Source organism: Myxocyprinus asiaticus, chromosome 35 (assembly GCF_019703515.2).
Source record: "Myxocyprinus asiaticus isolate MX2 ecotype Aquarium Trade chromosome 35, UBuf_Myxa_2, whole genome shotgun sequence".
Classification (NCBI taxonomy): Eukaryota; Metazoa; Chordata; class Actinopteri; order Cypriniformes; family Catostomidae; genus Myxocyprinus; species Myxocyprinus asiaticus.
Genome location: NC_059378.1, coordinates 37,236,534 through 37,262,494, shown reverse-complemented (window position 1 = coordinate 37,262,494; position 25,961 = coordinate 37,236,534). Strand labels below are relative to the sequence as shown.

Sequence of the window (25,961 nt, the reverse complement as noted above, 5' to 3'; positions counted from 1 at the left end):
TTTTATGAAGGATTTTATAAAATTCCTACAGACAAAATGAATGGGAAAAATACTTTCGGAACCAGGACGGCAGAAAAAGAAGGCGAGCACTGTAGCGCTCTATTCCAGATAGATAAAATCATCCAACATCATCTTTATCATCACTGAATATCTTGTTGAAAAAATAAATAAAAAAAAACACTTAAAAAACATAAATATCACAGTTTTAATCTGTTTCAATTTCTAAAAAATGCCAAGAGTCACACAAATGTTCATTAAAATCCTCAATATCTCTTTATTTACAACATTTTAAAACATGAAGTTTCACAGAAACATCTCTCTTTCTTGTCATTGGACACTGCCTCTGTTCCTTAGAATAGAAAAGCAAGCTCTTATTTCTTGCACACAGTCCTGAAATATCAATGTCATACTACAAAAACACATTATTATTGTAGAAAACATAAATGTTCAGCAAACAATTATCCTTGAAACCCTTGATACATTAACAAAACAAAGCATTAACATACAAAATTATATGTACAAGTGACACTTTTTTCCCCCCACAAACCAATGAAAGCTAGCTGCTTGTATGTACGCCTGAAAAAAAAAAAAAAAGAAAGTGTCCTTACAAGGGAAAACAGACATTTTAAAATGGCTTCTAATTTAAGGGTTAAATCCCATTTCAATGTGCTTCGAAAAAAAGAGAGACAAAAATCATTGTGGAAACTATCTACTGACTCATTTAAAAATCCGACCCTTCTAGTTTCACAATTTTAATAACTTACCATAACTACTTTTTCTTAAACTTACATCCTAAAAATAATAGTGCAAGGTAGATGCTTAAAAATATGGACCAAATATTTCTACCTCAAATCTAAAAATGTAAAGGTTTTCATGGTAAGCATGCAGTATTCTAATGAAGGGTAGAGCCAACATACTAAACACAGTTAGCACTTATCCATACTAAAGGTGCCAAACAATTTACCTTCTCTGCAGTGTGCAACTCTTCACCCAGAACAGTACATTCTGAACACGTCAACCATTTCACATCAAATAAAAATAATCCAACTGTGGTATTATCTTTGGGAAACGAACCATGAAATTTTGCTAATTTTTAACAAGAGTGGATTATCAAATAGGACACAATCACACTGAGCATGCCTATGAACATGAAAACAGATATTGATAGATTATTAGGCAGGTTAGACGTGTCACAGCTGTGGAAAACAACTACAGCCTTATAAATGATTGTAATCCAAGCGAGATTTCAGCAAATTATGCAAGCAGAAATTATCTTCTTTAGTAATGGTGAATCTCACAAAATCTGTCAAGAACATGTCCAGGTCACAATTTCTTAATCAGCCAACTTGGAAATTCAATCTTATCCTAAGAACACAATTTACCTGTTTTAACACCTAATAAAAAATAAAACATTTAAAAAATAAGTTCTACAGCATAGTAAAATATTCTGTTAAGCCAAAAATGCAAACATGCAAATAAAAGATTTATTGTTCAAAGTAGGGCAGAAACTTCAAATGATCAGAGCTTTATTATTATAAAAAAAAAAAAAAAAAAAAAAAAAAAAGATAAATGTGGTCTCATGATGTCTCATTTGTTGCAACATTCTTTAAATTATGCAGAAATACAACAATGTAGCAAGAATAATTTCTGATGTTTTACTCAAAAGCATCAGTGACTGCTGATGAAAACTTTGATCAACATTATCTAACGTACAGAACTCTATGTCTCATACGGTTCAGAAAAGATCCACAAATAACTGAGTCTAAACACCTTTGAACACTAATATCTTATAGTTATGTCATATAATATACAAACTTTGACAAACAGACATACTTTTGAAGCTATGGGTACAAAGGGGCTTCTCTAGCTACCCTACTGTTCTTAAAAAAGTGCAATCCGATACCCTAATCCCTTCTTTCCAGAACACCACCTATTGTAATACCTTTAGGCATGTACCGTAAAAACTCCAGTCATCAACAGTCTGTATGGCAGAAATACGCCCGCTTTAATGCATCATCAGTGTATTGATTGCCTGACGCAAATATTTAAGAAGGTGAGAAGTATTAAAATCAGGAATGGAAAAACGTGACACTGGTAGGCCACTCAGCCCTTCCTCTTCCGTAGTCATTGCGTCTCGTTTTCACGCAATTTCTTTTTGAGTTTCTGTACAAGTGGGAGGGGCAAAAGGAGAAGAGTGGCATCAGTCGAGGAGGTGTTTTCGAGTCCCCACTCGAGAGCGATTGGAGCGTCGAATGTCAAACTTAGAGTCTTTGCACCGCTGGCAAATGTATGTCTCAGGGACATTGGACTTGCGGATTTTGGCACATGAGAGGTGGATCCAGGTGTTGCACTGATTGCACTCAATCATCGCCCGGCCAGCGAACGGCTTCATGCAGAAACATGTCACTAGGTCCCAGGAGTCGTCATCTACACAAAAATGAGACAGAAGGTAAATTTAAATATAAGGGAATCACGATATATCAGAAGACAATTTATGATTGGAAAAATTACAATAAATTGCAGCAATGGCAGAATTACGGCTGTTGTTTTTACGATAATTTGTTGTTTATTTGCTTAGAGCAGAGAATCTAAACGTTCTAATGTTTTAATTTTGCCAATACCTATAACTAAGGTGGTGGAAAAATACATTTTCCAGAATCCTCCAACAGGGAAAAAAAAAAAAAAAAAAATCTATTGGCAAACCATCAATGTTAATTTTTGCAGATAACGATAGTTTAAAAAGCAGCTATTGGTGCCAATTAAACGATTTATCAGTTGACCTATATTCTAAACATTAGGATGCATAATTATGCTTTTCACCTGAAATCTCAGTTTTTCACTTCCAAACATCATCGTCTTCCAAAGTATGCAAATACAAGAGAGTGTTTTTATAAGTCTCAGTTTTTTGGTGAAGGAAAAATGTATCCAATTTGGATGAGAGGTGTAAACACAGCATATTATTTTTTTTTTTAACAAAACATAATAGTGTAGACATGGCCTGACATTGTTTTGGCTACATTCTAATGCAGAATTGCACGTAGAATGCACTGGGACAAAATAAAAATATGATGGCAGACAAATTAATAGATATGTTGATAATATACATTTGTGCTCAAACGTTTGCATACCCTGGCAGAAATTGTGAAATTTTGGCATTGATTTTGAAAATATGACTGATCATGCAAAAAAACTGTCTTTTATTTAAGGATAGTGATCATATGAAGCCATTTATTATGACATAGTTGTTTGGCTCCTTTTTAAATCATAATGGTAACAGAAATCACCCAAATGGCCCTGATCAAAAGTTTACATACCCTTGAATGTTTGGCCTTGTTACAGACACACAAGGTGACACACACAGGTTTAAATGGCAATTAAAGTTTAATTTCCCACACCTGTGGCTTTTTAAATTGCAATTAGTGTCTGTGTATAAATAGTCAATGAGTTTGTTAGCTCTCACGTGGATGCACTGAGCAGGCTAGATACTGAGCCATGGGGAGCAGAAAAGAACTGTCAAAAGACCTGCGTAACAAGGTAATGGAACTTTATAAAGATGGAAAAGGATATAACAATATCCTTGAAAATGCCAGTCAGTACTGTTCAATCATGTATTAAGAAGTTAAAAATTCAGTGATCTCTTGATACCAAGCCAAGGTCAGGTAGACCAAGAAAGATTTCAGCCAAAACGTCCAGAAGAATTGTTCAGGATACAAAGAAAAACCAACAGGTAACCTCAGGAGAAATACAGGCTGCTCTGGAAAAAGACGGTGTGGTTGTTTCAAGGAGCACAATACGACGATACTTGAACAAAAATTAGCTGCATGGTTGAGTTGCCAGAAAGAAGCCAATGCCACAAAAAAGCCCAGTTACAATATGCCCGATTACACCTTGACAGCTTCTGGCACACTGTAATTTGGAGTGACGAGACCAAAATAGAGCTTTATGGTCACAACCATAAGCGCTATATTTGGAGAGGGGTCAACAAGTATTGTGCTCCTTGAAACAACCACACCGTCTTTTTCCAGAGCAGCCTGTTTTTCTCCTGAGGTTACCTGTGGGTTTTTCTTTGTATCCTGAACAATTCTTCTGGAAGTTTTGGCTGAAATCTTTCTTGGTCTACCTGACCTTGGCTTGGTGTCAAGAGATCCCTGAATTTTCCACTTCTTAATAAGTGATTGAACAGTACTGAGTGGCATTTTCAAGGCTGTGGATATCTTTTTATATCCTTTTCCATCTTTATAAAGTTCCATTACCTTGTTACGCAGGTCTTTTGACAGTTCTTTTCTGCTCCCCATGGCTCAGTATCTAGCCTGCTCAGTGCATCCACGTGAGAGCTAACAAACACATTGACTATTTATACACAGACAGTAATTGCAATTTAAAAAGCCACAGGTGTGGGAATTTACCCTTTAATTGCCATTTAAGCCTGTGTGTGTCACCTTGTGTGTCTGTAACAAGGCCAAACATTCAAGGGTATGTAAACTTTTGATCAGGGCCATTTGGGTGATTTCTGTTACCATTATGATTTAAAAAGGAGCCAAACAACTATGTCATAATAAATGGCTTCATATGATCACTATCCTTAAATAAAAGACAGTTTTTTTTGCATGATCAGTCATATTTTCAAAATCAATGCCAAAATTTCACAATTTCTGCCAGGGTATGCAAACAATCACTATTTGAAAAATTTCCAGCAGCCATCATTCCAATACCTTATCCTTGAATAATCATGCTAAATTGCTAATTTGGTACTAGAAAATCACTTGCCATTATATCAAACACAGCTGAAAGTTATTTGGTTCATTAAATGAAGCTTAACATTGTCTTTGTGTTTGTTTTTGAGTTGCCACAGTATGCAATAGACTGGCATGTCTTAAGGTCAATATTAGGTCAAAAATGGCAAAAAAGAAACAGCTTTCTCTAGAAACTCATCAGTCAATCGTTGTTTTGAGGAATGAAGGCTATACAATGCTTGAAACCGCCAAAAAACTGAAGATTTCATACAAAGGTGTACACTACAGTCTTCAAAGACAAAGGACAACTGGCTCTAACAAGGACAGAAAGAGATGTGGAAGACCAGATGTTCAACTAAATAAGAGGATAAGTACATCAGAGTCTCTAGTTTGAGAAACAGACGCCTCACATGTCCTCAGCTGACAGCTTCATTGAATTCTACCCGCTCAACACCAGTTTCAAGTACAACAGTAAAGAGAAGACTCAGGGGTGCAGGCCTTATGGGAAGAATTGCAAAGAAAAAGCCACTTTTGAAACAGAAAAATCAAAAGAAACAGTCAGAGTGGGCAAAGAAACAGACATTGGACAACAGATAATTGGAAAAGAGTGTTATGGATCTTAACCCCATTGAGCTTTTGTGGGATCAGCTAGACTGTAAGGTGCGTGAGAAGTGCCCGACAAGACAGCCACATCTATGGCAAGTGCTACAGGAAGCGTGGGGTCATGTGTCACCTGAGTATCTGGACAAACTGACAGCTAGAATGCCAAGGATCTTCAAAGCTGTCATTGCTGCACGTGGAGGATTTTTTTTTATGAGAACTCTTTAAAGTAGTTTAAGTTCTGAATTTTTTTTTCAAATTGAATTAGTAATTTTTCACATTATTAATGTCCTGACTATATATTGTGATCAGTTGAATGCCACTTTGGTGAATAAAAGTACCAATGTCTTTCCATATCAGCAAATTCTGTACAAACCTTTGGCCGCCAGTGTATGTACATATATATACATATTGTGTAATTAGCTTAGCAACATGCTAACGCTAGACTACTAGAATCAACTGTGAGTCTAGTTTCCCTTGGACTTTGCATGAGGAGTGCTGTCTGTATAACGTACAGGGCTACTGCCTATGGAGAACATTTAAATATGTTATCTTGGTTATCATGCTGCATATGTTGGTAGCAGACAACAAGGCAGCTCACTAGGTTCAGGAAAAGACCAATTAATTGAAGTTTGAAGAGGTTACCTGAATCGACCATGATGTCCTCATCGTCTCCTGATCCATCCTCATCTCGGAACACCACTTGTTTTCCCTGGCGGATCACAGTCCTTTTGCCAGGCAAACCTTCTACTTTCAACACCATCGCTTCTCCATTAGGTAGTGCTGGTATATCCGCACCCTCCGACGTAGACTCTGAACCAGAACATTTAGAACTGTCCCAGCATGGACGCCCAGCATCAGGTTCCTCTTTGCACATTGCAGGACCCAGAGAACATGAAACGGGTGTTGAACGTGGGCCAGCATATGCAGGCCACTCTGTGCCCATCCCTGTAGATGGCACAGGAATGCTGATGTAATCTTCCGGTTCCTCTTTGATGGTACATCCGAGATTAGCAATCTCCCCTTTAGCACCGGGAGTAAACGTGACAAAGGATCCAAATTCCTCATCCTTACACTTCCTCAGCTTCTTCTTCTTCTTTTTCACCTTGTCTGCTTTCTTTCGACCCTCCAGGAGAAGACCAACAGACTTGGGATGCTTTTGGGGCTCTGAGTCCTCACTTGAAGGTCTTTTGAATCCACCAAGGCTCTTGCGTTTCTTGGGTGGGGGCTCGTCCGGAGACGAGTGACCGCAGCTCAGTCTCTGGTTATCCCATCCATCGCTGTCCGCAGTGCTGCCGGTGCTGTTGGGTGGACTAGAACTGGTCCTCAAGTGCGCCTCCTGTGGACAGAGGTGGAAAACAGTTTTAATTTTATAAAACAACTATTCCACAAACTCGTCTGTTTGTTGACTTCTACCATCACAGTCTGAAGATGAACAAACTTTTACTGCCATAAGATGACTTATGGTGAAATTAATAAACAGAAACTCATCCACACGCACAAATTCTGCTTGTTATGACAAGACATGCAGACCAAACTGGTAGATGATAATGCCTACTTATATCAAATCAGAGGTTCTAAGATGTTGTCACATTTTGTGATCTGATACAAGCCAATATACCATTTGCCTTTCCCAACTGAGGAAAAACAAAATAATTTTATTTGATGCATTTATGTAACTATAGAGCCTTGTTCATCCGCTTCCAGCACTGCAAAAAAAAAAAAAAAAGCAAAACTAGTTTTTTTTTTTTTACACTAAGTGAAGAAAAGTTGAGTATGCTGGCTCATTTTTCAGTAGAAAAAAAAAAGGTGCTAGGGTATTCTGGGTGGTTGCTACTTGCAAGGGGCTTGCTTACTGGCCTGGTCCCTAGATATTCCTCAGGTCACTCAGGTCACACAGCCTATAGGACATTGGACAATAGATAATTGGAAAAGAGTGTTATGGATCTTAACCCCTTTGAGCTTTTGTGGGATCAGCTAGACTGTAAGGTGCGTGAGAAGTGCCCAACAAGACAGCCACATCTATGGCAAGTGCTACAGGAAGCGTGGGGTGAAATGTCACCTGAGTATCTGGAGAAACTGACAGCTAGAATGCCAAGGATCTGCAAAGCTGTCATTGCTGTACGTGGAGGATTTTTTTGATGAGAACTCTTTGAAGTAGTTTAAGAAGTTCTGAACATTTTTTTCAAATTGTAATAGTAATTTTTCACATTATTATTGTTCTGACTATACATTGTGATCAGTTGAATGCCACTTTGGTGAATAAACATACCAACTTATTTCCATAAGAGCAAAATCTATACATTATTCCAAACTTTTGGCCGCCAGTGTGTGTGTGTGTGTGTGTGTGTGTGTGTGTGTATATATATATATATATATATATATATATATATATATATATATATATATATATATATATATAATACACACACACACACACACACACACACACACTGCATTGTTTATCCTTTTCATCTTTCATAAAAAAAATAAAAATAAAAATGAACAAAAATCTAACCTTTATTTGAAAACAATTGAAACAAGGGAAATATCTCATTATTAAATACATATTTTTCACCAAAATGCATTGGCCATAATTATTGGCACCCTTTTATTCAACACTTTTTGCAACCTCCCTTTGCCAATATAACAGCTCTGAGTCTTTTCTTATAATGCCTAATGAGTTTGGAGAACACCTGGCAAGTGATCTGAGACCATTCCTCCATACAGAATCTCTACAGATCCTTCAAGTTCAGAGGTCAATGTTGGTTGACTCTCCCCTTCAGTTCACCCAACACATTTTCTATGGGGTTCAGGTCAAGGGACTGAGATGGCCATGGCAGAACCTTGATTTTGTGGTCAGTAGACCAATATTGTGTTGATTTTGATGTTTGTTTTGGATCATTGTCTTGCTGGAAGATCCAACCAGGGCCCATTGTAAGCTTTCTGGCAGAGGCAGCCAGGTTTTGATTTTTATCTGTTGGTATGTGATAGAGTCCGTGACGCCATGTATCCAAACAAGATGTCCAGGACCTCTGGCAGAAAAACAACCCCACAACATTAAAGATCCAGCACCACATTTAACCGTGGGCATTGGGTACTTTATCTCTGTGTGCGCCAAACCCATCTCTAGTGTTTGCTGCCAAAAAGCTATTTTTTGTTTCATCTGACCATAGAACCCAGTTGCATTTGAAGTTCCAGTAGTGCCTGGCAAACTGAAGACGTTTGAGTTTGTTGTTGGATGAGAGCAGAGGCTTTTTTTCTTAAAACCCTCCCAAACAACTTGTGGTGATGTAGGTGATATCTGATATATTTTTTCCTATTCCTAGTCACCTAGGTGCACTAAAAAAGGTAAAATATGAATGGGAATATACTTCAGATATGTTTTACTCATAAGAATTTCTAGGGGTGCCAATAATTGTGGCCAACATGTTTTGGGAAAATATTTATTTAATAATGAGATATTTCACCTCTTTAATTGTTTTACTTCAATTAAATTTAGATTTTTGCGTGAATTCTTTGAATGAAAGATGAAAAGGATAAACAATGCAGATTTTTTTCACAGCCTTCTTTGCTCATATTTGGGTGAATGTTTTTGTCCACCACTGTATGTATATGTGTGTGTGTGTGTGTATATATATATATATACACACACACACACACACACACACACACACACACACACACACACACAGTATATATGCATGATCAGTCACAACATTAAAACCACCTGCCTAATATCATGTAGGTCCCACTCGTGCCACCAAAACCACTCTGACCCATCGAGGCATGGACCTCTGAAGGTGTCCTGTGGTATCTGGCACCAAGACGTTAACAGCAGATCCATGGATCGGACTTGTTGGTCCAGCACATCCCATAGATGCTCAATCAGATTGAGATCTGGGGAATTTGGAGGCAAAGTCAACACCTTGAACTCTTTGTTATATTCCTCAAACCATTCCTGAACAAATTTTCAGTGTGGCAGGGCGCATTATCCTGCTGAAAGAGGCCACTGCCATCAGGGAATGCCGTTGCCATGAAGGGGTGTACGTGGTCTGCAACAATCTTTAGGTTGGTGGTACGTGTCAAAGTAACATCCACATGAATGCCAGTACCCAAGGTTTCCCAGCAGAACATTACCCAGAGCATCACACTGTCTCCGCCATCCTGCCTTCTTCCTATGGTGCATCCTGCTGCCATCTCTTCCCCAGGTAAACACCACACACACGACTGTCCACATGATCTAAAAGAAAATGTGATTCATCAGACCAGGCCACCTTCTTCCATGGTCCAGTTCTGACGCTCACGTGCCCATTGTAGATGCTTTCAGCAGTTGACAGGGGTCAGCATGGGCACTCTGACTGGTCTGCGGCTAAGCAGCCCCATAAGCAGCAAGCTGCGATGCACTGTGTGTTCTGACACCTTTCTATTATGGCCAGCATTAAGTTTTTCAGCAATTTGTTCTACAGTAGCTCTTCTGTGGGATCGGACCAGACGGGCTAACCTTCACTCCCCATGCGCATCAGTGAGCATTGGGTGCCCATGACCCTGTCACCGGTTCACCGGTTGTCCTTCCTTGGACCACTTTTGGTATGTACTAACCACTGCATACCAGGAACACCCTACAAGACCTGCCGTTTTGGAGATGCTTTGACCCAGTCGTCTAGCCATCACAATTTGGCCCTTGTCAAAGCTGCTCAGATCCTTTCGCTTGCCCATTTTTCCTGCTATCAACACAAGAAATTTAAGAACTGACTGTTCACTTACTGCCTAATATATCCCACCCCTTGACAGGTGCCACTGTAACGAGGTAATAAATGTTATTCATTCACCTGTCAGTGGTTTTAATGTTGTGGCTGATCAGTGTGTGTGTGTGTATAATATATATATATATATATATATATATATATATATATATATATATATATATATATACATACACACATACATATACAGGTGCATCTCAATAAATTAGAATGTCGTGGAAAAGTTCATTTATTTCAGTAATTCAACTCAAATTGTGAAACTCGTGTATTAAATAAATTCAATGCACACAGACTGAAGTAGTTTAAGTCTTTGGTTCTTTTAATTGTGATGATTTTGGCTCACATTTAACAAAAACCCACCAATTCACTATCTCAAAAAATTAGAATACATCATAAGACCAATAAAAAAAACATTTTTAGTGAATTGTTGGCCTTCTGGAAAGTATGTTCATTTACTGTATATGTACTCAATACTTGGTAGGGGCTCCTTTTGTTTTAATTACTGCCTCAATTCAGCGTGGCATGGAGGTGATCAGTTTGTGGCACTGCTGAGGTGGTATGGAAGCCCAGGTTTCTTTGACAGTGGCCTTCAGCTCATCTGCATTTTTTGGTCTCTTGTTTCTCATTTTCCTCTTGACAATACCCCATAGATTTTCTATGGGGTTCAGGTCTGGTGAGTTTGCTGGCCAGACAAGCACACCAACACCATGGTCATTTAACCAACTTTTGGTGCTTTTGGCAGTGTGGGCAGGTGCCAAATCCTGCTGGAAAATGAAATCAGCATCTTTAAAAAGCTGGTCAGCAGAAGGAAGCATGAAGTGATCCAAAATTTCTTGGTAAATGGGTGCAGTGACTTTGGTTTTCAAAAAACACAATGGACCAACACCAGCAGGTGACACTGCACCCCAAATCATCACAGACTGTGGAAACTTAACACTGGACTTCAAGCAACTTGGGCTATGAGCTTCTCCACCCTTCCTCCAGACTCTAGGACCTTGGTTTCCAAATGAAATACAAAACTTGCTCTCATCTGAAAAGAGGACTTTGGACCACTGGGCAACAGTCCAGTTCTTCTTCTCCTTAGCCCAGGTAAGACGCCTCTGACGTTGTCTGTGGTTCAGGAGTGGCTTAACAAGAGGAATACGACAACTGTAGCCAAATTCCTTGACATGTCTGTGTGTGGTGGCTCTTGATGCCTTGACCCCAGCCTCAGTCCATTCCTTGTGAAGTTCACCCAAATTCTTGAATTGATTTTGCTTGACAATCATAAGGCTGCGGTTCTCTTGGTTGGTTGTGCATCTTTTTCTTCCACACTTTTTATTTCCACTCAACTTTCTTTTAACATGCTTGGATACAGCACTCTGTGAACAGCCAGCTTCTTTGGCAATGAATGTTTGTGGCTTACCCTCCTTGTGAAGGGTGTCAATGATTGTCTTCTGGACAACTGTCAGATCAGCAGTCTTCCCCATGATTGTGTAGCCTAGTGAACCAAACTGAGAGACCATTTTGGAGGCTCAGGAAACCTTTGCAGGTGTTTTGAGTTGATTAGCTGATTGGCATGTCACCATATTCTAATTTTTTGAGATAGTGAATTGGTGGGTTTTTGTTAAATGTGAGCCAAAATCATCACAATTAAAAGAACCAAAGACTTAAACTACTTCAGTCTGTGTGCACTGAATTTATTTAATACACGAGTTTCACAATTTGAGTTGAATTACTGAAATAAATGAACTTTTCCATGACATTCTAATTTATTGAGATGCACCTGTATATACACACACACACTGTATACACACACACACACACACACTTGAAGTCAGAAGTTTACATACACTTTGGTTGAAGTCATTAAAATACATTTAACCACTCCACAGATTTCATATTAGCAAACTACAGCTTTGACAAGTCTACAGCTTTGTGCATGACATGAGTAATTTTTCCAACAATTGTTTACAGTCAGATTGTTTCACATTTAATTGACTGCATCACAATTCCAGTGGGTCAGAAGTTTGCATACACTAAGTTAACTGTGCCTTTAAGCAGCTTGGAAAATTCCAGAAAATTATGTCAAGCCTTTAGTCAATTAGCTTCTGATAGACTAATTGGGGTCAATTGGAGGTGTACCTGTGGATGTATTTTAAGGTCTACCTTCAAACTCAGTGCCTCTTTGATTGACATCATGGGAAAAATCAAAAGAAATCAGCCAAGACATCAGAAAAAAAAATTGTGGACCTCCACAAGTCTGGTTCATCCTTGGGAGCAATTTCTAAACACCTGAAGGTACCACGTTCATCTGTACAAACAATAGTACGCAAGTATAAACACCATGGGACCACGCAGCCATCATACCGCTCAGGAAGGACATGCATTCGTCTCCTAGAGATGAACGTAGTTTGGTGCGAAAAGTGCAAATCAATCCCAGAACAACAGAAAAGGACCTTGTGAAGATGCTGGAGGAAATAGGTAGACAAGTATCTATATACACAGTAAAACAAGTCCTATATCGAAATAACCTGAAAGGCTGCTCAGCAAGGAAGAAGCCACTGCTCCAAAACCGCCATAAAAAGCCAGACTACAGTTTGCAAGTATACATGGGGACAAAGATTTTACTTTTTGGAGAAATGTCCTCTGGTCTGATGAAACAAAAATGTAACTGTTTGGCCATAATAACCATTGTTATGTTTGGAGGAAAAATGGGTGACGCTTGCAAGCCGAAGAACACCATCCCAACCATGAGGTTGGCAGCATCATGTTGTGGGGGTGCTTTGCTGCAGGAGGGACTTGTGCGCTTGACAAAATAGATGGCATCATGAGGAAGGAAAATTATGTGGATATATTGAAGCAACATTTCAAGACATCAGCCAGGAAGTTAAAGCTCGGTCGCAAATGGGTCTTCCAAATGGACAATGACCCCAAGCATACCTCCAAAGTTGTGGCAAAATGGCTTAAGGTCAACAAAGTCAAGGTATTGGAGTGGCCATCACAAAGCCCTGACTTCAATCCGAAAATTTGTTGGCAGAACCGAAAAAGCATGTGCGAGCAACGAGGCCTACAAACCTGACTCAGTTATACCAGTTCTTTCTGGAGGAATGGGCCAAAATTCCAGCAACTTATTGTGAGAAGCTTGTGGAAGGCTACCCAAAACGTTTGACCCAAGTCAAACAATATAGGCAATGCTACCAAATACTAACAAAGTGTATGTAAATTTCTGGCCCATTGGGAATGTGATGAAAGAAATAAAAGCTGAAATAAATCATTCTCTCTACTATTATTCTGACATTTCACATTCTTAAAATAAAGTAGTGATCCTAACTGACCTAAGACAGGTAATGTTTTCTACGACACAATGTCAGGAATTGTGAAAAATCTAGTTTAAATGTGCCATCAACACAGCGCCAACCCACATCTCAGAATAGCATTCTGAGATGCTATTCTTCTCACCACAATTGTACAGAATGGTAATCAGAGTTACTGTAGACATTGTCACTTCGAACCAGTCTGGCCATTCTCTGTTGACCTCTCTCATCAACAAGGCGTTTCTGTCCACTGCACTGCTGCTCAATGGATGTTTTTTGTTTTTGGCACCATTCGGTGTAAATTCTAGAGACTGTTCACTGTACATGAAAATCTAAGGAGATCAGCAGTTACAGAAATACTCAAACCAGCCCGTCTGGCACCAACAATCATCCATGTGATTATCTATTCAGCCAATCCTGTGGCAGCAGTGCAGTGCATAAAATCATGCAGATATGGGTAAGGAGCTTCAGTTAATGTTCACATCAACCATCAGAATGGGGAAAAATCTCAGTGATTTGGACCGTGGCATGATTGTTGGTGCCAGATGGGCTGGTTTGAGTATTTCTGTAACTGCTGATCTCCTGGGATTTTCTGAACAACAGTCTCTAGAATTTACTCCAAATGGTGACAAAAACAAAAAACATCTAGTGAGTGGCAGTTCTGTGGACGGAAATGCCTTGATGAGAGAGGTCAACAGAGAATGGCCAGACTGGTTCGAACTGACAAAGTCTACAGTAACTCAGATAACTGCTCTGTACAACTGTGGTGAGAAGAATAGCATCTCAGAATGCTATTCTGAGATGTGGGTTGGCGCTGTTTTGGCGGCACGAGGGGGATTTACACAATATTAGGCAGGTGGTTTTAATGTTGTGTGATGTTGATTGGTGTATACACACTCACTTAGCACATTATTAGGAACACTATGGTCCTAAAAGTGCCCGACAAAGTCTTCTGCTGTTGTAGCCCATCTGCCTCAAGGTTCGACATGTTGTGCATTCTGAGATGCTATTCTGTATTTTGTAATTGTACAGAGTGGTTATCCGACTTTCCATAGCCTTTCTGTCAGCTAAAACCAGTCTCGCCATTCTCCGTTGACCTCTCTCATAAACAAGGCATTTCTGTCTGCAGAACTGCCACTCACTGGATGTTTTTTTGTTTTTGGCACCATTCTGAGTAAACTCTAAAGACTGTTGTGCATCTGGGATTTTATTAATTTTGGACTCTTGTAGCCTCTATGTCTGTGACTGTCATAGTAAGGAAAGCTTAACCTCGTGCAACCCAGCGACCTCATTCAAGGATTCGCTATATGCAATGCATAATTTAAATGAATCAAAACCAACTCAAAAGACTCTAGAATGTCATTTAAAGGGTTAACTTCTGCCTCACCGAGTCACGTGACACAACAGCATGCACTCGATTTCCTTGAGGCACTCCTACGGATACAGCGCCAACAAAAGTGCCTCTAGTAAGAAATCTATTTAAGTTGAAACCTATTTGGTTGTAAAGAGGAGAGTCTCTAGTTTCGTTTGATATGCTGCTTTAAAAAATCCATTAATTTTTTGTGCGTCAGCACGCCGATAAACATGAAGTACTCGGATGAGTGCTGTGGAGCAGTTTTCTGACAGATATTCAAAAAAAAAAAAAAAAAAAAACATTATTTTGAGTAACATTTCACAGTAACAAATCTGTGGGTCATTTCACTTCATTTTATTCTAAATTTTGTTATATTTTTGTTTTTTAATACTGTACAATACGGTGCTATTCATTAACATTAGTAAATGCATTCCTATAGATTTACTCTGCATTTTCACATTGAGAATAAATGTATTCATCCAAAAGCTGGAAAATGTTGCTTTCAGAGGCTTTATATGGAGTTAGGATGAAAATAAGGTGCATTTCAAACTGTTCTGAGACCAGCGCAGACAGACAGCACACTGGAGGTTAAGTCATTCACTAAATAGGGAGCAAGGGTGCATCCTTTAGCTTTCCTATGCAGTTAAGTGCATTCACTTCTAAAATCAGACCAAAAGTTCAGTTTCAGGCTGCAGATGATGTTTGGACCACTCAACATGTTTGGCAGACATAGGACAATGGTAATCAGTACATAGATTCAGAATTTTATAATTCAAAATTTTTATTATAACATGATTGGTATAATTTTAATCAGAATTATGTATTTATCTTTCTAGAAAATCAGCTGTAATGTCTATAACGTATCAAAAATATGAATAACCAACACTCCTGGACACAAAATAAACTATTTGATGAAAACAAATATACTTTCTATAGCTTAGTATTTCTTAAAATTTCACAATTTAGTCCCGCTGTCCACATATGAGGACATACATTTTAAGGAAAACAATTTACTCTAGAAAAAAATACAAATGTTGCTTGTTTATTAGGTGCTACTAAAAATGAAATGGAAAATGCACACAGAAGTCATGCTCTTTTCAACATTCTATAAATCAGCTGATTATTCGGTTATTGCTCTTTTTTTACCACCTTAGTTATCGGTATCTGCAAAATCCACTATTGGTCGACATCTAGAGATTAAAAATAAATAAATAAAAAAGAGAGTCATCCAAGAATTGTTCAAATCTAATAAAAAATTGGCTATTTTGACCAATAATTGTGTGCTTTGTGTGCTTTGTGTGTTTTTATGCTTAGAGTATCGCTCTGTTAGCTTTTCAACATGCTAACATCAAACTTATAAGAGCGCAACAGTCTGGTTCTAGAAGTAAAAATCCCATTAATTTCTTTTTTTATACATTTTTAATGATAACTTATCAATCTTAAAAACAGACCTACCGTGAGCTCCAAGGTTGTTAATCGATGGTATATGCTTCTGTTAAAGCCACCAGTCTGCATTATTTCAGCTTCATTTTAAAAAAAAAAATCAGGTTTATTACCGGAATTTCTGTTGAAAAACTACACTACCCATGATCTTAAAGAGAAAGATCCACTAATCAGAAAATTGCAGTGAACAAAGCATGCAAAAACAGCTCTGCATTCCTTTTAATGACAGACGTTAAGTACACAGTCTTGTACCTTTTTCTTTTTGTCTGATTTTCAAATACTTTTTTGCTTCAAATCAAAGTTTTTAAAGTTGTGATTCACCTTGGAGCTGGTTGGTTTGGTTCATGGCTTAGAACTCTTTATTGAAGGATTTAATGAAATCCTGAAGAAAAAAATAATGAGAAAAATACTTCTGGAACCGAGACGGCTGAAAAAGTGGGCGGGCACTGTTGCACTCTATTGTGGTCTGATTAACATGTATATGCTGGATAAAGCCGTGCTACAATCGCATTATCGTGGTCTATTTGCCCGACTTCACTCAAATCTGGCTGGTATGATTTTAGTCTTAAAGCGTTTACATTGCATTTTAAAAAGACAAATTATTGTTTTAGTCTGACTGAAATCTAACTTTTACATTTACTGGTTACATTTAAAGTTAAGATGCTGCCTTAGAATGCACCTGCCTATGTAGACAGTAGACAGCAAGGCAGCTCACTAGGATTTTGAACAAAGCTATTCTCTGTCCTTTTGGTTTTCCTTGTAACAATTTCCTCAATTTAGCCTTAATCCATTTTTAAATCCATTAAACGGGGCGTGACCTGAAAGTGAAGTGTTTTTGGATGCACACACACTGCTGTCGTGAAACATGGCACTTAGAGACAAGGTCTGAGATGAGAATGGAGGAGACTGGAGTGGCCCTCTTACCCTGGGAGAGAGGGCTGGGTTTTTTTTGAAGGGAGGTGTCTCTCAGTGGCCGTGACAGAGTGGCTGCCACCACCATTTCTGTGGATCAAACAAGAGTGTCAGCAGCAGAGCAGCTCATAAGGGCAGACAGGGGGAGTGACACCCAAAAAAAACTAAACCCAGTGCTACACCACTGCCGAAAGGAAGGTACCATTGAAGGTCTGTGTTATAGCCTTAATGTGTCAAAGTGTTTTACATCAAGATGGTTGAGCAAGCCTGTGTGGACAACTAGGCTCCCTTTACCCAGTGCCATCAAAACAGTAAAATAAAAGTGCAAAAGCACTTCTTATCAAATGTAAAGTAAGTATGTGGAGAACACATTACTATTATTGCATTCTCTGTCTCAAACACAGACACTCACCTCCTGTGGATAAGGAATATAACCAGCATATGCAAGCACAAAAGTGCAGAACTTGTTGAAATCTTCTACCGTCCGTTTCCGCTTAAATGTTGAACTGTAGCCCTGTAATTAAAAAGCAGCAACAGTATTGAGATGAGATAGTAAGCAGGTAGTAATTTTAGCAGACACTTTAGATCTTTTTTAACCCCGATTTATCAATATTTCACACATTATGTTCACAAGTACTGCTTTTAATCCTGGGTTATGAAGCCTTGTTTAATAGAGCAAAGATAGCTCTGCAAAAGTGATGGAAGTATTTAGCCTATTTAATTAATCGACTGATTTTGAATGCATTTAAGAACCTTTACCCAGGGTTTGCAAATATAGTTTGAAAACTCAAAACTTAACAACCCAGGATTGATTACTAACCCATGGTCAAGTGTGGACAGTGTTAAACATAACAAGATAACCCAGAATTACAGGGTTTATGCCATAACATAGTTATGGCAACAAAAGTTGTAAATTGAATATAACTTTACACAGAAAAATTTAGCAAGTGGTTTTATCACACTATATCTTGGCTATATTTTTGAAACATTGAGTATTTTAATGTTTACTGATTGGCCCAATTCACTTCCATTGTAGACACGTTTTTACACTGATTATTCTTAATAAGCCAACATCATGTTTTCATGTAAACGCATTAAATGGATTTTCTTTATCAGTGTAGTCACAAACCGCTTAAGAATAAACCGATCGACACAGGTAGATTTTTGCCCATTATCCAGATTTCACAACACGTTACATGTAAACAACTTTACCAGCGTATTTACTGGCTTATCCAATGAACCCAAGTGTTGTGCACATGACTCTTAATGATTTGATCTCATGTGAATGCAAATTTCTACTTTGCATAATTATTTTAATAAGCTGATTTTTGGGGGGCCTGGGTAGCTCAGTGGTAAAGACACTGGCTACCACTCCTGGAGTTCGCTAGTTCGAATGCTGAGTGACTCCAGCCGGGTCTCCTAAGCAACCAAATAGGCCCGGTTGCTAGGGAGGGTAGAGTCACACGGGGTAACCTCCTCGTGATCGCTATAATGTGGTTCGCTCTCGGTGGGGCGCGTGGTGAGTTGTGCGTGGATGCCGCGGTGGATGGCGTGAAGCGTGAAGAAAAAAAAAAGACAAAAGCTGATTTTTGGGAGTTATCTGCATATTAGTGTGCATGTAAACAGGCTCACTGAGCGCGTTTACATGCACGTTCTTACACCGTTTATGCTTAATAGACCAAGCATTGTGTGGCCATGTAAATGCATTAAACAGCTTTCCTTTTTCGGTGTATGGTCACAAACCGCTTTTAAATAAACTGATCAACACTGGTAGGCTTTTCCCCATTGCCCCGATTTCGTGTTGCATGTAAACACCTTTACCGGCTTATCGAATGAACGCAAGAGTTGTGTGCATGACTCTTCACAGTTTGACGTCAAAAGCAGAGAATATTTCAAGTCTCATGTCACAAGGTTTTCTTGATTTTGGGGAGCTATCAGCATATTGGTGTGCATGTAAACGGCCTCACTCATGCACGTTCTTACACTGAAGCCACCAACATGTGATCATGTAAATGGGTTACACTGCTTTTCTTTATCGGTGTAATGTAACAAACCGCTTTAGAATAAACCGATCAACACAGGTAGATTTTTGCCCATTATCCCAATTTTGTGTTTCAGGAGATCTTACCGATTTATCCAATATACACAAGTGTTGTGCGCATGCCTCTTCACGATTTACGTCAAAAGCAGAAAATAACTAGATTATTTAAAATCTCTTTAAATAAACGCTGCTTTCTTGCTTTGTGGGATTTTATTAACAAGCTGATTTTTGAGAGTTATTTACGTATAGGTGTGCATGTAAACAGGCTGAATTACACGATCAACACAAATACAAACGCATCAATACATTTTTACAATGCCGTTTTAATCAAAACTACGCATTTTACATATTATAATAATGCAGATATTTATCGCGATAAATCCATGATATCGATGATAAGCTTTTGAGTAATTTTCGATTTTTATCCTGTGTTCTACATCTAGACGATCAGGTGTATGTCGCTAAAAACGCAAGCAGTTCGGCTTTCTCAGACTGTATCAAGCAGCTAACGATTAGGCTACGCCAGTCATCACAAATCACCATCTGGTCTGCAAGACATCAAGACGACTCTAGTGAGTAGCGCAACAAAAAAACAGTGCTGGGTACACCAGATCTGATCTTTCTGCCCTGTATTCCTGAATATTTTTTTTCTAGCACTGAACACACTTCATTTATGCCCTGTCCCGCTCTGCATGAGTTGCCTCTTTTCCCCGCATGCGAGTAGACATTAGGCACCGCATAAGTTAACGTGGTCCAGAGCACCTTTAGACCATAATGTTGTTTTTTTTCCTTCTAAATTTAGCTTTATTAATCAGCATGTTATAAGCCTTTAATAATAAACAAATGCATTTCTGTTCTAATTTTGTGAAATTAACCAGATGTCATCATCTCTGGCATGGATGTCAAGGAAAGACTATAAAATTAGTTTGTAGCCTAGTCTCTCACTTTAATGAAAATATAAAAATGGCCCATTCAGACTTTTACATTTTCTAAATTTTCTCTCAGGGGATACCCCTGAACCCCCATACAGTATCATTTCTCAGTCAAAAGGGCTTCTATGCCCCCATACTTGGGTATCTGAATGTAATGAAATCTAAAAATAATTTGAATGTAAAAATGATATGCTGTCATTATGCTTCAAAATGAACAGATGATCTTTAACATTAATTTCCAACTGCACTCGATTAATAAACTATAAAATATTTTGGTAGAAGATCCCTTAGACACCAATGCTTTAGCTGTCTCTGGGCCTCAAATGCAGTTTTGTCTAGACTATTTTGACTGTTTAGGATTTATTAGATTTTTTCTTCTTCTGCCAACTCGGAAATTCAAAAAACATTCGAATGTACATCGTGATAAATATAAATATCAAACAATATGAAAAAGAATACTGTGATAATATTTTTGGCCATATTGCCCAGCCCTAGTTTGACACATATAAAAATGTGATTGCTGACATGTTTAGCAACTCAGTGCACACTGACTAAGTACAAGCAACCAAAAAGAGTGTTTAAATAACAAAATAAATGCCTGGTTCTATTGTCAAGCCGTGAAGCACCTTCCTAAATTTCATCAACTTAAACTATACTGAATAAATTACAGAGTTAGCCAGATATTGCTAATGCCATACTAGTGCACTCAGAAATTTAAAAAAAGTTTTACTCAAAGAAATGAATAGTTATTTTGAAACATAGGTATAAAATCATGAGCAATCACATGAGATGAAGTCTCCAGTCATATCAGTAACCTTATAAAAGCTGTTTTGTTCTATCCACCATTTTCCTGAATGCGGAAGTGTTCCACAATTCGACTGTTTTCAATTTCCAGTGTTTTCATTCGCATCGGTGTACATTCTTAGCAGGTAATGTTTAAGGTATTACATTTGTAAAAATTGTCAAAAAACATGTCGATACTTCACAGAATCGAGATGACAATTTTTTTTATAGACAGTGCCTCACCTGAGTGTGTAGATGACATGAAGCGATGATCTGAGGTTAGTTATGTTGATATCATTAATTATACAAAGAGTTGATATGACAGCTAACAATGGCACAATTTGTGCCTGAAATTTATTTTTACACCGGGTAACACTTAAACAGTTGTTCTCCTCTGGATTGCTCGTTTTGGCAGTTTTTACTTGGCGTCTCGAGACCAGAAATATAAAACAGGCAATCAGAATCATTATGGCGCCACCCAGTGGTTGCTCAGGAAAGCTGTGGATATGGAGAGGGTCTACTCGTGGGGGCTGCCATGTTAGAATCACATGACCAGCCAAATTCAACTGGCTTAATCTCAGTAACCACGTTGATATTGGACACTTTCATTCTTGGATTAAATTAATCATGGCTGACTGTGTATAGTGAATTTCTACAATGGCATCTGTAACTAAAAACTATTGATTTTGAATGATGCTGCATCCACGCCGCTAGGTGTCACTGTAGGTCCAAGATGACACACGAAAATTTTTGATGACTGTTATTTCAAGAGCTCAAACTAGAGCTGTGTCCCAAATGACACACTATACACTTACAAAACGTACTATGCACTCAGCCATGTAGTGTATGAATTTTCAAAGTATAGTTTCATCCCAAATGGAACACTTAACGTTTTATTTTACTACATGGAAGCGTTTGCCGTTTAACATCTGACGGAAATGACGTTCAAGTGTTGTGTTGCCGCTAGCTTTAGCACACTATCCACCCTCAGTTCAACACTAATATCTCGTACTAATATATATATAGTCACACAGCATGGTATGATGGTAAAGCGCTTAACTCACATTTGTAAGGTGCTGTCTTCACAGAAGTTTAGCTAGTTGTCCTATTCTCCATTATTTACAATTGTTTAGCCAGATCGCCATCGCTGCCTGTAACGCCGCCCCTTCCGCTATGTACGGCAAGCCGCGTGTGCTGAGTGCACAAAGTGTCCAACATTCCACGGCTGTATATTTTCACGGTTGCATGCTAGGTAGGACGCGTCCTTTGAAGGCTGCAGTATACCTTTTAAAAGAGACGGCCTTCATAGGACAAACGTAACCAGAACGTAACGTGGTTGCTATGACAGCAAGCCACTCTTTAACAAGCGTGAGTGCTTTGAGTGAGAAGGGAACAAAGTCCCTCTGGAAGGGAATGTATGAAGTATATTTTAGGAGAGTTATAATGATGTAGAGAGAAAAGAAAATAGATTTTACAGATGTACTTTTAGTCTATAATACTTTATTTTAATCATATATAACTATAATTATACATATTATATACTCTACATCCTTCTACTGAGGTACTTCAACTTGGGAATTAACATTACTTGCATTTGAACATAATATTTCCAGCAAATTGGCGTCATTTTATTTAGACAAATGATGTTAATGTCCGTTGAAGCAAAGAACTGTGGGTTGTGAGTGCCCACCTCTTGCATCCTCTGAATTCCTGTTAAAGAAAGTCTCATTCGAAGGTCGCATTCGGAGTGTCCTACTCACTTTTTTTCTCTCCCCAATTTGGAATGCCCAATTCCCAATGCACTCTTAAGTCCTCATGGTGGCGTAGTGACTGGCCTCAATCCAGGTGGCGGAGGATGAATCTCAGTTGCCTCCGCGTCTGAGACCATCAACCCATGCATCTTATCACGTGGCTTGTTGAGCGCATTACCACGGAGACATAGCACATGTGGAGGCTTCACGCCATCCACCACAGCATCCATGAACAACTCACCACGAGCCCCACCGAGAGCGAACCACATTATAGTGACCACGAGGACGTTACCCCATGTGACTCTACCCTCCCTAGCAACCAAGCCAATTTGGTTGCTTAGGAGACCTGGCTGGAGTCACTCAGCATGCCCTGGGAACTCCAGGGGTGGTAGTCAGCGTCTTTACTTGCTGAGTTACCCAGGCCCCCGTGTCTACTCACTTTTCTGAATGAGACAGCCTTGAGGGCACATGTGGCCAACAATTGTAACCTCCGGAGGACACAGCCTTCGAAACGAGACACAGCCCACAATCCATTTTGACGTACTCTTAATACACTTCTTTTTGTTGCATTTTCAATGTTAACATACTACTTACACTACTAACACTTCAAAATGATGTAAAATAGTGCAGAAGTGTGCGGTTTGGGACGCACCTTATTAACTAAATGAATGAGATTTGTGTCTCTGCAGAACAAAAATGGGCTTTTCCCAATCAGTGGGCATTTTCAAACCACTGAGATTCCCTACTGTCATTGGATAGTTTAGAAACGCTCATCCCAGGTCAAAAACGCCCCCAGAGTTGAAAACACCCATTACTGGTCCGCAGAGACCTATACTTGAAATGAACTAATTACACTGAAAGGTATAGCTTCTTTAAACATTTTCTACGCTATTACACACTGCTTACAGTTTTAAACCAGAGTACACATGGACGATTGAAAGGGGTAAAAAAAAATTCATACATAAATACTACTTAAAAAAAAAAAAAAAAAAAAAAGTCAAAACTACCAGGAACATTTAAACAGCATATATGGATGTAAAAATGACAAAATCATAAGGTTTTTACCTGCGTGTCAAATGCGCGAGTTGTCGAGCCGTTGTCCATGTCTATAAAGTAAAACATTGCGTTTTAGTCACCCATCTGATGTTAAAAAAACCACATATAACTCATTTCATACTCCATATTCACTTATAAAGTGGACACAACACAAACACTTTCCAGAAAACGAGATTTAAATCTAATCGCACACTCTTCTTGCATTTGAGTGAGACTAGTTTTTAAATGACATTTGATTGAAGCAAGAATTTATTTAAACAAACATAGAATAAATGTGCAGTAAAAGGTTGGACATAAATCTAACATTATTCGAATATCGTCATATTTTTACTTTTTGAAAAGGTGGATTCGTAAGATTGTACTCATTGATACCCAAAAACGCGACATAAAACTCCCCTGACCACTTTATATATCAACCCACATATTTAATTTGATTCAGACGAGAGGTTTATTGTGTTTCTGGAACATTTAGTTAAATAAAGGAATCGTTTTAATGTTTTTGATGGACAGTCCTCGAGCTCAGCTAGCTTAGTTAGCCTACTAACACTTCAGTCCTGATCTGTAATGTTTTATAACATTATACCATCTATAACACACTAATTATGACCAATATTCCCTATTGCACATCGAAACCCTCTACTAATTCACATTTTAAGGTCTTTAAACAAAAGTTGCTCCACTTTCGCTTACTGACTAGCCGTCTTGCTAACATTGTTGTGACTGCTGTTTGTGTTTATGGGGTTTTATTTCGATTTACCTGCTGCTGAAACACAGACTGTGGGTCACACGACGGTACAGATGCAGATATTTATGCTGGATTGAGAAACAGGCGATGACAGTGTCAGGTGAGATGGAAAACACTGATGATTTATATCCGAATGTGATGGATGAAAACCAGACAGACAGATCTGCTTGTGCCAAAATAAAAGTCTTTCGTCTAAAATCATGTCTGCATATGCGTTTCTAATCTACTAGGTGTGATACTTGGTTTATTATATATGCTAAAAGACTAAATACATACTGGTATAAATCCATGGCATTTCAGGACTACAGAACTAAACTTATTTTCATATATGTCACTAATCTGTTTGTCTACATACAGTACCTACAGGTTTGATATATTGTCGGATTGTGTTTATTATAGGCTACATTAAGAGTGGGGAAAATACTGGCAGAAATCTATGGCACATTGCATGGACATTGGTTCCACGCAATGAAAATAAGTTTCTTTGATATGACATTAAAAGGTAGGCTCTAATCAAATACTTTGTTTAGTGAAAAACTAATAACCTAACTAAAATGAATTGAGTTAACTTAATTTACATTTCAGCAATAAATTGATGCAACAAATATTATTCATTTAGTCCCAACATGATTGGATTTAGCGACCACACATTGATTGACACAATTAAATTAAGTTGAAACCAATTGCTAAAGAATTCTGTTGCATTAGCTCATTTGAAATAAGTTAGTTGATCAAGCAGTAAAAATTAAGTTGAGTGAACACCATCCGTTAGAAAGCTGAATTGATTTGAACATTTCATAGTAATGTGATGATCTTATAACTTTTTGATGACTGTGTTGAATATCACGTAGATTTTACACAATGTAATTATGTTCTCATCTCAAACATAAATGTAGTAAGTTGATTTCAAGTGTACTGGTTTAGTATATTCAGTAGAGTTGCTTTCCCTTTTTTCTGTGTGCAGAACAACTTTTCATGAGTCACTCATGTGGAATTGTGTTTATAATATATATTTGATGTGGGGGAAATATAATATGTTGGGACAAATATACAGTATTACAGTATATTTATATTGATATATATTCAATATATTATATACAGTACAACATTTTGTGTAAGTGTAAAAAAATAAAGTGATTAATCAAGAAATAAATGTTTAATTTTAAGTGTTTTTCCACAAGCATTCTGCCATTATTATGTAAGCTTATTTGGAATATTCAGTATTCGTAAAAATATATATATATGAAATATTTTATTATCAATTCAGTGAAATGTTGTGGATGAAAACTGAACAGATGGTTAAAACTGATTCGATACAACTTTGAAATGTGTCACATCCACCCACCAAACATGCACTGCACAAAGCCTAAGTGACACACCACCAACTCTAGAAGCATGTGGCAGGGAATTAATATCATCACGGACTACAAAGGGAATAAAAACTCCGCCGTGAACACTGCTGCCTCTCTCCCGGGTGAGCTAAATAATTGTTATGCTCTTTCGAGGGAAATAACACAGCCCTCGCTGAGAGAGCTCTCATGGCCGAATC

The 25,961-nt window shown here is 38.2% G+C and overlaps 1 protein-coding gene across 1 annotated transcript; it reads right to left on the bottom strand.

Moving 5' to 3' along the window:
- Positions 1-250: 250 nt before the first annotated feature.
- LOC127426099 (PHD finger protein 13-like) lies at positions 251-24,575 on the bottom strand. The gene is made up of 5 exons (XM_051672623.1): positions 24,425-24,575; positions 23,677-23,717; positions 17,517-17,618; positions 5,979-6,672; positions 251-2,427 (listed from the first exon to the last, which is right to left on the bottom strand). The coding sequence occupies exons 2-5, from the start codon at positions 23,713-23,715 to the stop codon at positions 2,201-2,203; spliced, it is 1,062 nt and encodes a 353-aa protein (XP_051528583.1). The 5' UTR covers positions 23,716-23,717; positions 24,425-24,575; the 3' UTR covers positions 251-2,200.
- Positions 24,576-25,961: the final 1,386 nt, after the last annotated feature.